This window comes from Vulpes vulpes, chromosome 4, assembly GCF_048418805.1.
Source record: "Vulpes vulpes isolate BD-2025 chromosome 4, VulVul3, whole genome shotgun sequence".
Taxonomy (NCBI): domain Eukaryota; kingdom Metazoa; phylum Chordata; class Mammalia; order Carnivora; family Canidae; genus Vulpes; species Vulpes vulpes.
In genome coordinates this window covers 119,861,761-119,879,356 of record NC_132783.1, presented here as the reverse complement: position 1 = coordinate 119,879,356, position 17,596 = coordinate 119,861,761, and the positions used below count along the sequence as shown (strand labels likewise).

Below are 17,596 nucleotides of genomic sequence, written 5' to 3'. Positions count from 1 at the left end.
GTACGTTAACTTGAATTTAAATAAAATATTCAGTGTTAGTAGTATTAATATGCAATTATTCTCTCATTCTATCGTACTAGCAAAAGTAGCTCTCCCTATCCCCTCCTGGCGGGAAAATGTCACAGAAGTTGAATATTAGCCATGTGGCAGGTGCAAGCAAGTGTCCTAGCTAAATAAGATGGTAACCCCTACCCCACTACTGAATGAATCCATCTCAGGATGAACCTGGATCCCATTTTTACAAACTGTTATTGTTCTAAAGAATGTTTGTTAGTGAAATAACAGTATTTGGCACTTTCCGCAAAGTCAGACAAATTTAGAGTTTTTAGAGCTCTGTTACTAAGCAAAAGTGCTAACCATGCAGGTTATGTTACTGGTATTCTTTAGGTCAGATTAATGTAGGTCATCACTACATTGATTGTTAGTTCCTGCGGGTGTTGGATACAGAGAAGCAACAATAGGCCAGTAGGGTCGTGTGCTATAGCTGGTACCATCCTAGGGGCTGAATAACTGACCTGGCGTCATTCATTCCCTTCAGGCCCCTTCACTTAGTTTTAATCAAAGGGGTTCACACTCCAACAGAAAGGTGGCTGCATGCTGAGATTACCACTCTATCCTGCTTCTGGCCACCACCAGCTGCTATGCTGCTATGATAGTCATAGTTCCCAGCTCAGAAGTCCCTAGAGCTGTAGTTTCCCGGGAGGGCACTCACCCTGACATTCCAAAAGGAAGTCCTAAACTAAGCCCTACTATGCCCTTTAGCCCACAGTTAATCTACAAGTGACTGCAGAAGGTTCGTTTCAAAAATCATTCTCAAGTATGGCCTGTTTCCACTGCCAGGATTTCACAAAATCATAGACTCACAATTGTAATGTCAACTCCGGGCCTGCACTTACTTCCCCTCCTTCCTCCTGACCAGAACCCAGTGAATGTTGTCTAATACCCAAAATAGTCTAGATCCATGTAACAGGACTCCTTTTGTTTCAAAAACTAAATTACTTCTTTGTAATACATCAGGATATCACATTCAAGAGAATACACATTATCTCCTGTGCTGCCCTACATGGGAAAGAAAAGCTAGCCCCTCCAAGCAGAGGCTTGGTTTGAAAGACTTTTCTGCTTCACTGTTTCAATTTGTTCTGGGGTTGGGTAGCCATTATAACTGAGAAAGTTTAAGTTCTTCCATCTGTGGCTTATGTTTCCTGCCTAGAGGACCAACATAAGATTTATTTTCTTCAGTCTCCTGATTTAGGGCACTCTAAGCATTTCCCTTTGATTCCTAAAGAAAGCTCTATCTATTCCAAATGTTGCAGAAGACTGGATGGCATGCATAGAACACCTTTTGTCATCTCAGTAATGATTTTTATTACACTTTTTAATGCCTAAGATTCAGTATGCATTCACATGAATATGATATATTTTTACCTTGGGAGTTTGCAGCATATCTGTCCTGTATATAGTCCATTTTTGTCTTGTTCACATTATGGATTCCTAATATGTAAAAACTATGACTTTTCTTTCCCTATTTTTTAAGGACTTAATCAGCTGCTTTTTGGCAATGTTAGAAATATGCAGAAATAAGTCCCCTAACACCATTTCTCATCCCATAAACTCAGCCATGATCTTTAATTTCTTTAAAAATTTATAATTTATTTCCAACAGGTACCAAGAAGATTTCAGGTTTATATTATTTACAATTCACAAGTTTTTCCTCCTCCTTGTTTTAGTCTGCTTAGGCTGCCATTATGAAATACTGTAGAATGGGTGACTTAAAATTTAGGTCTTCCTTCAGCTAGAAGTCAGAATAGTGCACCAGCATGGTCCAGTTCTGGCAAGAGTTCTTTTCCTGGCTTCTAGAAGGCCACCTTCTTGATGTGTGCTTATAGCCCAGAAAAAGTGCAAACTCTGATCTCTGCTAAGGGCTAATCCCATCATGAGGGCCACACCCTCAAGACTAGATCTAAACCTAATGATCTCCCAAAGGCCCCATCTCCCAGTACTATCAAGCTGAGTGTTAGAGCTTCAACATATGAAATGGAGGAGGGGACCATTTCAGTCTGTAGCACTCTCCTTTGAGAGACAATTTTTATCAACCTCAGAATTCGTCTACAGCCACAGCTTCTTTATTAAATAAGTAGAGACTGAACACCTGCTTGGTCCCTGGCCCAGGCTAAGCGCTGGGCATGCAAGAAAAACTGAAGAATGTGTGACATTAACAGGGCCAGGATTCATAGGTTCCAGTTGTAAATACCATATTGTGTTGACTCCCTGGGGTGGCCATGCTCAGACCTCTCATCTAGAGAAGCACAGATGACTTTCAGCCTCTAGCTGCCACAACTTTGGGTCCTCCATGGGAGGCTGTACCTCTGTAGGCCGATACCAGCTAGTGCCTAGCTATGCAGAAGATCCTGGAGTCTGGCCCCTCCAACAGGCAGCTTTGCTCAGGGAAGCCCCCACCAGCCCCCAAGACTTTCTCAGGACCTCCTTGCCACCTAAAGGTCCACCACCACCAATCTTCCTTCCTTCTTCCCACTCTCGGTTCAAGGAAGTCAGACTCGAAGCAGTCTTTTTTTTTTTTTTTCTTTAATTGAAGACGAAACACAGTCTTAAAGGCTCTCTACCTTCTTGCATTCCCTGCCCTCACCCCCGTCATCCAGACATTTCCCTAACTCTCTCTTGCATGCTAATCCCAATTTGGCATCTGCTTCTTAAAGGACTCAAAAACAAAATTCATGCTCAAGAAGTAACTTTATATAAAGTAAACACATCTAGCTCCCAAGTTACCTATGCACCTAACTGCAGACAAACACCACCCAATTTTGTTTTGAGGCTGGAAAGGTTATATATGGAAATCTGGCAATTTGCACGAACATATAAAATACATAAAGATATTTAGCCGAGATAAGCAGCTAAAACAAATGACAGAATAAAAATCTGATTCTTCTTAAATTCAAACTAAGGCAAAACTGCAAACTGCTCACTTTAATGGGCTGTAATGGAACCTACAGCTACTGAGAACTTCTCCTGTCCCAGTCTTGTACAAATTACCGTGGAAGATACCGGGACAAGCAAGCACAAATTAGGCTCCCTGCCTTCAATCCTACAACCTGTGGTGATACCGTTTACTCAGGATTCTTGATTTACCTGTTTAACAATTTCCTTAAACTTTTTGTGCACACTTATGAAGAATTCTTCTGTGCAAGGTGGGATACAAAAATCACTACATTTTTTAAGTCCTTCCTTGGGAAATAATTTGGTCTTCAGAAGTAAACATCATTGTATTCCCTGTCCAGTCTCAGAAGCCCCTCTCCCTAAAAGCTTTCAAAGGGAAAAGTCAAACTTTTGTCACTGAGTCTTATGATTAGAAAAGTCTTTTCATGGTCTTGTACACAGATGCCATCCCATACTTCTGAATTAAGAAACTGGCTCAGGGCATTTGAGTCAACTGATACAGATGGATGTGAAAAAAAAATATGCTAACATGGGTTAGGATTTTGTTTTTGTACTGCAAAATATATCCTATGTACAAAAAAGCATATAAAGGAAATATGTAGTTTAAAGAATAAATATAAAGCAAACACTATGTGTATGCCATTCAAGTTAAGTAGACTATTACTGAAGCTTTTAAAGCCTTTTCCTCCTTCCTTCCAATCTCCCAGTGTAGAGTTTCTCAATCTCAACAGTATCAGCATGTTGGGCCAGATTCTTATGTGCTTAACCAGTATATAGTTGGATGGTTAGCAATACCCCTAGCCTCAACCTACTAGATGCCAGTGGCATACCACTGCCACCACCCCCCAACTCCCAACTCCACCCACCCCCAGCTCAGTAGTGACAAACAAAAGGTCTCCAGCCAATACCATGTATCCCCTGGAGGGCAAAAATCACTCACTGCTGAGTACTACTACCCTAAAAGGTAAATTTTGCTTATCTTTATGGTGTATCTATCAATATACGTAGTCCTACAACATGTTGCTTAGTTTTGCATTTCTGAACTTTGTCAAACTGCATGTATTTTCCTGTGGCTTGTTTTTTTGTTTTTTGTTTTTTTTTTTTCATTCAAAATCACGCTTGTAAAATGTCTTCACCGTCAATTATATAGCTGCAGCTCATGTACAATTTTTAGATTATCTCTTTCTGTGGCTGTATAACATACTAGGAAATTAGAACTCCACAATTAATCCAGTCTATTACTAATGGACATTTGTAATACTGTGTTGTTATGAATATATTTCCCAGGGACAGTCCCTGCATAGGTCATCTTATAATTATGGAATAATTTCTCTGAGATATATACTTGGGAGATTTGCCTGTGTCACAGAATATACTGGCATTCAACTTTATTATTTTTCAAAATGGTTATAGAAATCTACACTCCCACCAGCAATGGAGGACAAGTCCCGTTGCTCCACATGCTCTCCAACACTCAGTTCTTCATTTATATTTTCATGACATTTGGTACTGCAAAAATACACGTTGCTTACCGTGTGAATGCCAATTCTACAAACAGCAAATGAGGTCTGGATACATTCAGACATTCTCTACGAGATTAAGAATAAGAAATTACAACTAAATGTTTGTCCCACAGAACTGACTTCTCCCCCCTTGACTTGCTTCCCTCTTTAAAGAAAATCTGCTATACTCTGACATCTGCTTTATGAGCAAATAGCTGATTTTTTTCCCCTCCTGTCTGCTTTTTTTTAGGCCAGCTCAAGTCAGACCTGAATAGTAGACTGTGTGGCATAGTGTTTTATCATGAGACTATAAAGCAGATCCTTCAATAGGCAGTAACAATTCAATACCATTAAGAAATGGGATTTGTTATAATGGCTTAATTTCAATTCTGCTCAAATATCCAATTTTTAATTCTTTGCTAGAAGTTTTATAAGCATTTATTTAATTTAATTCTTACTAGATCATATAGGTCTAGAGTCCTTACAGAAAAGTAACTTTGTAGGGGATTGGATGGCTCAGTTAAGAGTCCGACTCTTAATTTTGGCTCAGGTCGTGATCTCAGGGTTGTGAGATCGAGCCTCACATCGGGTTCTATGCTGGGTGTGGAGCCTGCTAGAGAATTTCTCACCCTCTCCCTCTGCTGGAACCTCCTCTTTAAAAAAAAAAAAAAATCCTGTACAGAAAGGAAACCCTCCTTGTTAAATATTGAACATTTTGAATGGGCTGCATTTAGAGGAGATGGAGGTTTCCTCCGAATATCCACGCAGCATTCCTTTTTTTCACTTCTCCCCAATCAACCTCAGATTCCTAAAACTCATGCCCACTTGCAAAACCATGCTGACCAAACATGTGTATGGATTTATTTTAACTGGAAAAGTATTTTTTTGTATATTAAATTGGTATAGAGGCAAAATAACCCTAACTTTATACAGTTTGACATTGTTTATATGGTTTATTATCAAGTAAGAGCTTCTGCATGAGCTTAGAATGCCACAAGTCACAATCATGATTGTAATCTGTTGTGCCAAGGAAGCAGAGATACAGGATCCCGGATTCCCATGGTAGCCAAAATGCTCTTAAAGATGTATTCCTTCTGAAGGTCAAGAAGCCCTCGCAGACTGATTTTGCAAAAGTCTGACTCTTCAGATATCTGTAAGAAACTAAACTCTGTATGATTAAAGAACTTTGGTACATACGAGGCTGAAAGCCAAAGGCTGTATGCATGAACCTCCAAATAATAATAAAAATGGAAAAAAAAAATCAAGCTCAGAAGATAATTTGTTGGGTAAAGTTCTTAAACGTAATCTAAACTTTCAGAAAGTTCCATTCACTGGTGCCATTGTTCAAAAAAGTGGCTGATGATTTCATCTTGGGGAATGTTTCATTAAGGAATCAACACTACTAGGTTTCTTTATTTTGAATGAAATGCATTACTGAAAAGACCCCAGAGCAATGCTACAGGCCCCCTCAGAGCTGAGAGAGAATTGCTCATTACCCCTTGTCCCACATTCATTCCTCCCTTCCACCTTAGAAAGTCACACCAATTTGTACTTTGTACAAATTGATTTAACAACCCTCAGCTGAAAAGGTTTTTTCCCCAAATGACAAAAAAAAAAAAAGTATATATCCCAGCCATACCTTGAGCTAGGGATGGTCGTGTAACTAAGTTCTCCGTAACAAGATGTAAGGAAAGGATGCACAAAGGGAACAGACTCTAAGAGGGACCCTTTTGGCTCTCCTGCCTTTCTCAGCTCTTTTTCCACTCTGTAGAATCACACTTTGTTACATAAGTCTGTGAGACTTACTGTAGCTCCAGCAACTACCTCAGAGCATGAGGGCCCCCAGAGATAACAGGCACATGAAGTGGAACCCAAGCATGAGTGAGCCTGGGGACAAAATGACAGTGGAGCTGCCACACGATCCACCTCCACACCCTGTGCATGAAATAGAGATCAACCTTGAATTTGTTTATAGATTGGTGTATATCTCAACTTCCTAACTGCCTACAGAGCAATATTTTTAAGAAGTAGAGGTCCCCAATGACATAAAGGAGTCCTAGCATTTGTCATTAGAGAGTGACTCTTCAAGAGCTTTACTTTTCAAAAGGGGAGATATTTGTCGTTACTTAAAAAACCTACTTTCCACTCCCTCCTTTTCACATTCCCAAAACATAAAAGTACTGTTATTGGGATTGCCAAAATCATTACCCTGAAAATCCTAAACGTACTGTGTTTTCCTCTGAGTAGCCTTATTACCTCATTCCCTCTAACCATTACCAATACTTCCTCATCGCTGAGCATCCCACCTCAGACCAAGTAGCAGGACCACCATCCAGCTCTGGCTGCTTTCAACACCATGAATGGCATCTCTCCTCTCATTAGAGGGAGTCAGATAAAAAGGGTTTAAAAGCCTAACCAAACTTCCTTTGGCCATGGTGTAAGAACCAGTAGTATACTTAAAATGACTAGATCATATTCTTTGCCTGTACAGATGCTCTATTTGCAAGAACTCATTTTAATGGTAAACCCATGGGATAATACATAGCGTGGAATGAAAAAGGAGTAATTATTTCCAATTAAAGAATGAAGCTCTACCCCAGATAAACTCTGACCCAGTAGCCTCTAAATCAGCATTCATAAATCTACATGTAGACTTGCCTAAGAACTCAAGAATGTTATTCACAAACAACCTTCAGAACAATCTCTCTTTGCTATCTCAACAGAAGTGTAAAAAAGATATTCTGTCAAAAGCAAGTCATAGATTGGTTAAGATCTGTTAAGATATTAGGTCGATAGAATAACATGTGTAATCAAGAAAAAGAATACTCAATTTGAAATAAGTTTACTTACAGTTTACTGTTGTTTTCCCTAAGAAATTTCAAAGGTGAGCATGAAAATAAAGGAGAAAAAAAAAATCTTCAACAAGATGACAGAAAATGTTATTTACCATAACAGTCCATAAAGGATTTCAAGGTATAACAAATTTCATCTCCAGAGGGTGTAAAAACACGATTTCTCTTCTTCTAAAAGCTATTTTAATAGTTTGGTGTGTTATATGACCCATCCTAATGTAAAGATGGTCACGTTTCCTTATTTTCTCCTCTTATTCTGCATGTGAGGAGAGTAAGAGGTTAATCTAGCCAAGCCAACTCTGTAGAGTACTAGGAGTAACATTCAGAACTGGAACAACAAGAAAGGAGGTGTGACAGCAGCTAAAACCCCTTCGAAAGAGGCCCACACCTGGCTCATCTCTTGCCAAAGAAAGCTAACATCTAGCAGGTTCTCTTGACAGCATCCCAAAACAAATGTGCTGGAGGCAAAGATGCAAGATTTGGGGAACTGTGGACAGAGAAGACCCGTTCTAGTGCATTCCATGGTGCATGGGAGCGTCAAACTGCCAAGTGGCTAGAATCCTCCCCCAGTAAAGGTCATGTCAATCCCGATGCTTTGAGTCACTGCTCCAGACTGACAGAAACAAACCCTGGGAATGCCACTTGCTTCAGAACTCAGCATTTCCTTCTGGGAGTGTTGTCACTGAAAACATCCACAGTGAATTATTTCACATCTCCCTCCGTATGCTCTAAAAGTTACTTTCCCCAAATAGGAAATAACTTTTTTTTTAAAAAGTCATGAATATTTATAAAATAAAATGAAATTCTGTTTACAAAATGTACAGGATTTTATTCCTCACCATTTCTTACAGTTTCTTCCATCTAGAGGGGGAAAAAAAAAAAAAAAGAAGAAGAAGGTGATCATGAACCCAGAAAGAAGCATTTGCATCTAAAGCAAAGCTAACAAAATTGGCCTCTCAACATTTTCTTCAAGGTTTTTAGTTGCAAAAGTGCCACCACCATGCCAAGAGCACCTACACGTTCCAAGCAATCACCACACCTGTCTGACCATGGAATACAGCAGTTCAACTAGTAAAAAAAAAAAGGAAATACTGCCTTCACCAGCTAGAAAAAGAAAAAGAAAAATCATGCATGATCTTTCTGTGAAATTCAGGCACAAAAATTTGAAAAGCTACCTAGAAGAAATAACCTCAGATTTGCAAAGTCATGTACCAGAAATAACCCAACACAAGCATAAATTGTCCTATCAAAATTTATGGATTTCATCACAGCAATGGTTTGGCTAATCTTTCGCAAACAGCACTGAAGGTCACAGGTAATAGTCTCACAAAAGCAGATTTTGGCTTAATGTTGAAAAACAGTTCTCTTTCTGAAAATTCTAAGAAGTATAAGAAGGAACAAAATGCCCTTCTGATTTATCAGATTAAAAATCAATACCACTTACCTTGGGGAGTTTATTCCTTCAGTTTTTACAAGACAACGGGGTTAAATTCAACCCAAAACAAAAACAAAAAACAAAACCCATGCTGAGCATCATTAATGTGACAGGCTTTGTTAGGCGAGTATACAAAGATAAATGAGCCCAAGCCCTGAAATCAATGGTCTCCTAATGCAGGAGGGAGTAATTTAACATACTTGCAACAGACAGTGGCAATATAAAGGTGTTCAGCATAATAACGGTTTTGTACAAAGGGTTTTAGGGAAACACAGTGGGAGACTGAACCCAATGAAGACTTTCTAGTAGATTTATAAAAGATCAGGAATTAGCTAGGTGAAAGGAAGTACAGAAGGTCATCGCAGGTGGAAGGGACATGAGTAAAAATCATGCACCAGCACAGGATGTGCAAGGATCCGTGGGCTATTGGTATAGGCCTAAACATCCTATTTTCAAATAATCACTTCTCAATCTGTTATTGGTACTTACTGTCTACATTCTGTCTACAATTCATATTAATATACAAAGCCTCCTTTTAAGCTTTTATCTCTAACTCCCTGTGTCAAAGGAAGTTTCATTTGTTGAGGGTCGCACAGACTGTCACATTATGAAGTCTGCTCTTCTACAGACTCTACACCCTGCAGCTGAAAATGCTCACAACCAAGATTGCCACAGCTTATTAAACTACAAGGCTGGCCATCATTAAGGTGGCCAACCACCACGGTGTGGCCCAGCAGGGAGAGCTAGGCGAGGCCAATCATTCTTGCTCTCCAAAATTTAAGTGGAAAAATACCAAGAAGATGAAGCAGTTAGCAGAGGGAAGTGAAGCTGACAGAATATGAAAAGCAAAGCTATTAAGTAGCTTCATGAAGAAACACAGTGACCTACATTCATGAGGAAGCCAAAAGTATGCATAAAAAACTACATAGAAAAGAGATCTACAGAGCAGAAGAGATTAACTCTGTCAGTAATCTCAAGAAGTAGAGATACAAATATGTGAAGAGTAACTGAAGAGAGCTACAGAGAAGACTGTTTCTGAGTGAAAAAGTCATGTATTTTTCAGTTTCTTTTGCAACTATACATAACAATGTGACCGGGTTCTGGTCAATGAGATCTTCAGAAAGTCTGAAGTCTTCCAAAGGGAGGCTCACTCTTCCACACTTTCTATATCCTGAAGCCTGGAATGCAGAAGTGATGGCAGGAGCTCTGGCAGTTTCAAGTCCACATGCTGAGCAGCAGCATTGTAAGGCCCTAACACCTCCCAGACTTACCTGAGGGAAAATACACATCTCCCCTGTCAAAGTCACTACTTTCCAAGCAATTCCAATCCCAACAGATAAGTTGTTGAGACTGCTGAGACCGTGTCATCTCAACAAGGAGAGTCCCTTCAGATGATCAGATGGAAGTGTGATGCATACCACTTTACACTAGTGTTTTCAACAAGGCAGAGAGGGAAACCACAGCTGTTAGTTATATAACAGACCTAGGATTTGGAAATCAAAATCATGTGGACTTGGGAGCCCACACTCAATTATTAAGAACAAATGAATGCAAATAAAGTCAAAGGGAATAGCATGTTCATAAGTATTCTATGGCTCAAATACTCTACCAAAGCCAATTTTTAAAAGCTGATGCAGTATCACTTACCAACCACAAAACGCTCTGGACAAATCTCCACAACTCTCTAGCCTATCTAGACAGAAAGGCTCCTACTCCCAGAACCTAGGGAAAAGGTGCATGACCACCAGAAACTGAATAAAGGCACCAGCCCCTTGCCCATGGTAGAGTCCTGCCAAAATCTGATTTGTAGGGAGGGGAATGGATTTCTAAGAGGATTCTGGGGAGACCCGCAGTGTATTTTTGTAAGGTGGTAAAAAGTCATTACCTTTAAGCAAAAGAACTGTCCACATGCAGTGACAACTGGAAGAGCTCAGCCTTAATATTTCACCTCTCCAGGCTACTGCTGTCCCTGGGATGTTTCACTGCTGCAGTGTGCTAATACAGTCATCCTTTAGAAAGGCGCAAGGATTTTAGATGGCCAAGTTGAAGGCAGTGTACGTGGCATTAATAATCTTCATTAAATAGATACGTATTTGTAATGAGCACCTGCTCTGTGCCTGGCAGTGTCCTCTTGGGCTGGAGACTAAAGCAATGCACAGAGCCTCTGCTTCTCACAGGGTCTACACCCCAGTGCCCATGCAGGCAAAACCAAGCAAGTTAGGGGGCGCCTGAGTGGTGCAGTCAGTTGAGCATCCAACTCTCAATTTGCCTCAGGTCATGATCCTGGTGTCATGGGATCAAGCCATGTGTTGGGCTCCGTGCTCAGCATGGAGTCTGTTTGAGACACTCTCCCCCTCTCCCTCTGCCCCGCCCCCTGCTTGCTGTTCTCCTCAAATCTTTAAGAAAAAAAAAAATTAAGTTAGAGGGTAAGTGCTATGAAGAAAGGTAAGAGCAGAATGTGCAAGGGAGAGTGGACTTGGGATACTACCCTTTCTGAGAGCAGATAAAGTAATTCTAACAATATTACAGACAAAGTAAGGGAAGGCAGAAAAGTTTTCAACAACTTTGCTTCAAAAATCCCTGCTGTAGGCAGACATGGTACTCTACCATGAAAAGTCACAGCATCAGACACTCTATTCAATAGTTCACAGATAACTTATTAAGAAGCAGTTCAGGGAGCCATTAAGAGCATAGATTTTGGGGTCAGGCTTCTTGGAATCAAATCCCAGCCATACAACTTACTGTTTGTGGGACTCTGGGCAAGTTACTTAACCACTCTGCATCTTAATTTGCCATTCATGAAGAGAGGATAATAGTACTAAGTACTTCAAAGGGTAGGAGGATTAAAGGAGTTCTAGAAGGAAACCTAGTAAGCTCCAAATTTGTGTTTGCTTATTTTTAAATTGAGTGTCTACTGTGCTCCAGGCACACAAATTCCTCTACGCATCTGCACTCAGGGGCCCCAGATCTGGGAGGCCTCAGGAGATGTGCTCTGCCATCAGCTTCTAAGGATCCCTGGATCCTGCTTCACATTCCAGGACTATGACTTCTCATTGCAAACACAGTCGCCCAGGGTACTAACTCAAGATTCTCCAAAGGAAGAAATGTTCTGAAGCCAGAGGGCTTAGCTCCCAGCATGCCCCACCCCCCAGATCCAGTACCAGAGGCAAAAAAACAAAAACCAAAACCAAAAATCATTCATTTCAGCCAGATCCCATACTGCTGTTTGGCTAGGCAATTTCCAACTATATAAAAACAGGCTCTAGTCTACATTATGTTAAATTCTACTAGTCAATTGCCACAACATTTTAATGTTCAGTATTAACATTTTATAATGACAGGCATCCAGGTGACAATGCAATCCCCAACTAGACACTTAGGAATATTTTTAGAGTCATAAGAAAAATTCTACTTTAAACACGTACATTTATCCTCCATTCCCTCTCTCCCATTCTTTCCTGGATGCAATTGAATACGACCTTTTAGCACTGCCCTTCTGTTGTCAGGGATTCTGTCTTTGAACTATTTTAAGCCTCTACCTGGACATAACATGATGCTTATATTGTCAACGTATTTCAAGTCCTGAAAAGATGCAAGTGGGCAAGCCCTTTTACACTAAATCAAGACCTCCATATGAAAATAACTGTACTGCCCAGAAACACTAGTTACAGGAGAATGTGGTCCAACCATTTAAAGAGTCAAAAAGCTTACTGGTTTATGAATTAGACCATCTGGATTTTTCGTTTTTTTGACTGTGGTAAGAGAAATAAGCTAAGTATGAGCTTTAGAGTTTAGACAAATCTGTGTTCAAATAATTCAGAGCACAATCTTAGAAAACTTCTGTGCTCCAAGCTTTAGTAACTGGTCCTCAGTTACCAGTGAGAAAAGACTACTACTAACCTTATTGGATCAAGTAAACAAGCATCAGGTGCTTGGCAAAGAAAAGACATTCCCTCAAACTCACTGAGGCCCAGGCCAAGCCATCAACATCTGCTGCTGGACAGTCTCCCCGACACATCCCCCACCTCACCCCCTCATCCCTCACCTCCGAATAATCCAGTTTCCAGGCTGCAGAAAAAGGCAAGATTTCAACATGCAAATCAGGTCCTATTACTTCCTGCCTAAAACCACTTACTAGTTTAAGAGTAATCTTAAGTGAAACTCAACTCCCTAGGATAACCTCCTGGCCCCGCAGGATCCGGTCCAGCTTTTCTCTGGGATCTGCTTTCAAAGCCAGTTTCTTTGGGCCACTCTTCAGCAGCTGGTACCCCCAACTTCATGACTTCTATGAACAGACATACCACTTTCTTACATTTGCTGAAGAAAAGTAACCAATCAAGATGCTGGGGAAGTACTTGGGGATTTACTTTGAAGTCCCAGGCTACCTGTGCCCAACTCAGGTGGCTAGAATCTACCTACTTTTGGTTCCCCAGGGACTCTGCCCTAGTTCCCTTCCCCCTCAAGGGACACTATCTTTTTTTGTTAAGTTTTTTTTTTTTGTAAGTTTTATCCCTGTCCCTAAAGTCTAGCTGCAGGTGGCACAATCCTCTATGCTTGCTGTTCACGTCCTTGCTGCCCACCTACTCCAAAGATGTACATGCTGGCCCTTCTTACTGCATGGCTTTTACTGCTAATTAATTAGAGACAGGCAAATACAGGGCAGTTGGGAAAACAAAAACAAAACAAAAAAACAAAACCCAACTCCATCAGTAAAGTCTGCAAACTCCTTGCCCTGGTTTCTGATTGTATGGATAAGCAAGCCTCTTAAACTCCTATCCCTCTGCCTCTAGGAAGGTGGATTTCCCCCAAACCCTGCTCTTTACTCTCAGGCCAGATGACAGAATCACAACCCACAAATCAGGGGGGCTACATACAGCCCCTTGCAAGCCACTCCCTTTAGGCGAGTAATGGTTATTTCTGAGGACAGAGTTCCTAGTCAAGGTTCCTTTAAGATGGTGAAAAAAAGACAAATGAACCCATAGTATTGAATTCATATGGAGCCACACACAATTTAAAACTGTGACTGTGGGTGGTGGGCACTGAGGTGGGCACTTGACGGGATGAGCACTGGGTGTTATTCTATATGTTGGCAAATTGAATGCCAATAAAAAATAAATTTATTTAAAAAATAAATAAATAAAACTGATTTTTTATTAGAGGCTGAAATGAAGAAAAACATACTCAAATGTGCTGTACGTGAACTTTCCACACACCGGAGACCACCCACGCACACTCCTATGCTGCCAGAGTAACGTTTTTTGTTGGAGGGTTAAGCCTCAGAATAAAACCTGTATCCTGCTTTCTGATCAGCATGGGAGTTTTGACTTGCTCCGTTTCCCACCTGGGCCAGTTCACCCCTCCTTTGGCAACCTGGTGGTCCCCCACTCCCGGGAGGTCACCAGATTGATGCCAATACCCAATCAGCACGCACATTACAGCCCAGAACTCCTGGGCTCAAGCAATCCTCCTGCCTCAGTTTCCTGAGTAGCGAGGACTACAGGCAGGCACCACTACACCCAGCTGTATTATGCTTGCTTGCTTGCTTTCTTTCTTTCTTTCTTTCTTTCTTTTTTTTTTTTGTAATCTGCTTTCTGATTGAAGAGATTGAAGATGAAGCTACTTTAAAATCTGTAAGTGTTGCAACTGTGATTCCATTACAATCCTATTCTCCCTTAATGTCCCAAAAAAGAAATGTTGAGCCAAATGAACCCAGCAGATATCCCTTCAGTTCTCATCCATCTAAATAGATCGAAGTTAAAAACCATCGAAATCTTTTTTTTAATTTTTATTTATTTATGATAGTCACACAGATAGAGAGAGAGAGGCAGAGACACAGGCAGAGGGAGAAGCAGGCTCCATGCACCGGGAGCCCGACGTGGGATTCGATCCCGGGTTTCCAGGATCGCGCCCTGGGCCAAAGGCAGGCGCCAAACCACTGCGCCACCCAGGGATCCCAAAACCATCGAAATCTAAATTCAGTTTTGTGTTTATCAAAACAGCTTCATTGCCCTCACTGATCTTGAACACACTATAAGGAGACAGGAATCATAAGTTTGTATAAATCACGTATAAGAAAATATCGTTTGTTTTAGATATCTGAGTTCTACATAAAATTGGCTGGAAAGAATTCCATTGTTTAAATGAAAAGAAACATTTTAAATCCTCCCCTATTCAATCCTCCCCAGAATGAATTTTAAGTAACTCATGGTAAATAAAGCACAGAGATGGCCTCATATTAAGACCAACTGATAAGCAGGGGGAAAGACGAAAAAAATCTTGCATCGACTTTGCCTTCTCACTCAATGCATGAAGCCCTTCTATAATGTTCTTTACAGGTAGGAAGCACCTTCTGCTTTGTCATTTCGTATTCACACAAAGTGGCTAAACTTACTGAGAAAGTTCCTTACCTTGAATCAATACCTGCCTTCCTACAAATTCTGACCCTTCCATTATAGTCTGCCTCTGAGGATTCACCAGATATTGTTTATGTCCTTCAAAGCACTGAAGCCATTGATCTTAAGGTCTCCTTTTAAAGGTATCCTGCAAGTACAAAAACCAAAATTCTGATGCCAACAATAACAAAAATATATCATGAAATACTACCTCTCCTCAAGGAGGTAAATTGATTCTACTAGCCTAGAGGTAGGCAAGCTATAATCTATGGGCCAAATTTGGCCCACTGCCTGTTTTTGTAAATAAAGCTTTATTGGATCACGGCTACATCCATCTATTATTTATGAATTATGTCTGGCTGCTTTAGTGTGACAATAGCAGAGCTGTGTAGTTAAGACACAGACTGTATAGCCCACAAAGCCTAAAATATTTACTAGCTGGCCCTTTACAGGAAAAGTCTGTCCACCCTGTTCTAGCTCACCAACAGGAGCCCACAAGCAAAGAATTGTATTATAGTCGATGTTTTGGGATATAGTTCAGTAGATCTAGAGTTATCCCTGGGTTACCCATGGTGCCCAAGTACCTACCAAACGTTAAGCTCGCTATAAGCATTTGAGTAAGAAACATTAGATAGGAAGGGAGACGTTGGGAGGAAAGAAGTATAGGGTTTTCCTTCTCCCAAAACTCATTTGACATTTATCCTTCAAGGAGTATTTTAAAACTTAACAGATCCCTTTTCTTTTTGTAGCTCAGTATTCGAACACAGGGCTGTACATCTGAATTAAAATCCAGGATGCGAAGTTACTATTACATTTCAAGTAAATAAACATGGATTAAAATATTGTTTTATGGAACTCCTTATTAATTTTGAATACCGAGGAAAAAGCTTCCCACATCTGTTCTCAGAATATTCACTTGTTGCTGTTGTTTTAATATCACTCACTGCAATAATGTAAAGCAATTGGGATAAATAATCTTCGTCTCCAACATGAACTCAGGACTCTGGATTTGGGAAATGGAAGAGAATTGCTTTAAAACAGAGGAGAGAATCAAATCATCAAGGAGCTTATTAGATCTTGATTCATCATCTCCATCATTTCTTCCTAATCATGCATTTTTATGTTGTTTTTCAAGACTTCTGTATGAAGAATTAAAATATGCATCACTTCCTACACAGTTCTCTATAATTTTGACTTTTTTAGCGACTTGTTTCATTATACTCATGTTCTCCTATGTAACAAAGAATCTGATTTCAAGAGTTTTAAAATTAGCAACTGAAGGTCTATTCTTGTCATGGAATCAAAAGAGAAAAATTTCACTCCGTCTGTTTTATGCAACCATTTAAAAGAATACTAAGCTCATATAATTATGGTAAAACTATGAGCACTGAGAAGACAGGGACTGGAAAAATATTTGTCTATGGGTATTTCCAAAGATAACCAATACAGTAAGGCATTCTCCTCAAATCAAGATGTATTTGGGAAAACTGAAACACCACTAGCACAGGACACTACTGCCTCCACACTCAGGCCACAGAAAAATGGAGGTCTGAGCCCAAAGAAAGAACGTTCCACTTCACGCTCAAGAAGTAAACCTGCCCACAGCCCAAGGTCAGGAGCCCTGAAAAGGTCAGGAAATGCAAAGGAAACCCAGGAACAAATAATCCTATCTAAATGACCCAGTCTTTATTTTTTTTAAAGATTTATTTATTTATTTTTATTTATGATAGACACAGAGAGAGAGAGAAAGAGGCAGAGACACAGGAGGAGGGAGAAGCAGGCTCCATGCGGGGAGCCCGACGTGGGACTCTATCCCAGGACTCCAGGATCGCGCCCTGAGCCAAAGGCAGACGCCAAACTGCTGAGCCACCCAGGGATCCCCTGACCCAGTCTTTAAAACATACATCTTGAAAACCCAGCAAGTCATGGGGAAATGTATATTACGCTAGGAAATTTTATTGGTAAACTACAGAATGTACAATTTCTATGCAAAATCAAACAGAAATTCAATAATTCCAAGAGGCTTTTTACCCCCAGCACAGGGATTTGAACAAAGGACCAGCTGCAGTGGAGAAAAATTCAAAATGACAAAGAACCGCAATAGTATCCAATAAATCCACCCAGTACTCTGTCCTCTACACAACATGCTGCCTCTCCGGAAATATTTCTAAGGGAAGGAGGGATAAAAGAGCTGGCCAAGCAAGCACATGCTGGGGGGAGACAAGTTCTCAAAAGCAGAAATATGACTTTCAAACGGTTTGGAATTCTCAACTTCTATTGGAAAAATAGTCTAAAGAAGGACTCAGAAAATGTGCCTGCTAAGCTTAAAATGAGTCATCTCATTTAGCCCAACTCAGGTCGCAGCTCCAAGCAGAGCTGGCCTACTGACAGGTGTGGGCCACCATGAGCCACACTAGGACCTTTCACCCCTGGAAATCAGAAATAGCTGCCACTTCAAGCAGT

General features: G+C 40.5%; 1 protein-coding gene across 3 annotated transcripts in view; it reads right to left on the bottom strand.

Moving 5' to 3' along the window:
* Nucleotides 1-17,596, bottom strand: part of ARL15 (ARF like GTPase 15) — a 399,917-nt gene that overhangs the window by 365,116 nt on the left and 17,205 nt on the right. The window contains exons 2-3 of one of the 3 annotated variants that reach the window (XM_026017009.2): nt 7,305-7,322; nt 4,485-4,541 (exon numbers count right to left, since the gene is read on the bottom strand). The exons of 1 other annotated variant lie outside the window; for it this stretch is intronic. In XM_026017009.2, the coding sequence (XP_025872794.1) occupies nt 4,485-4,538 (54 nt within the window). In that variant the 5' untranslated portion in view covers nt 4,539-4,541; nt 7,305-7,322. The remainder of the gene's footprint in view (nt 1-4,484; nt 4,542-7,304; nt 7,323-17,596) is intronic. One more of the 3 variants, XM_072756933.1, reaches the window with a different exon arrangement.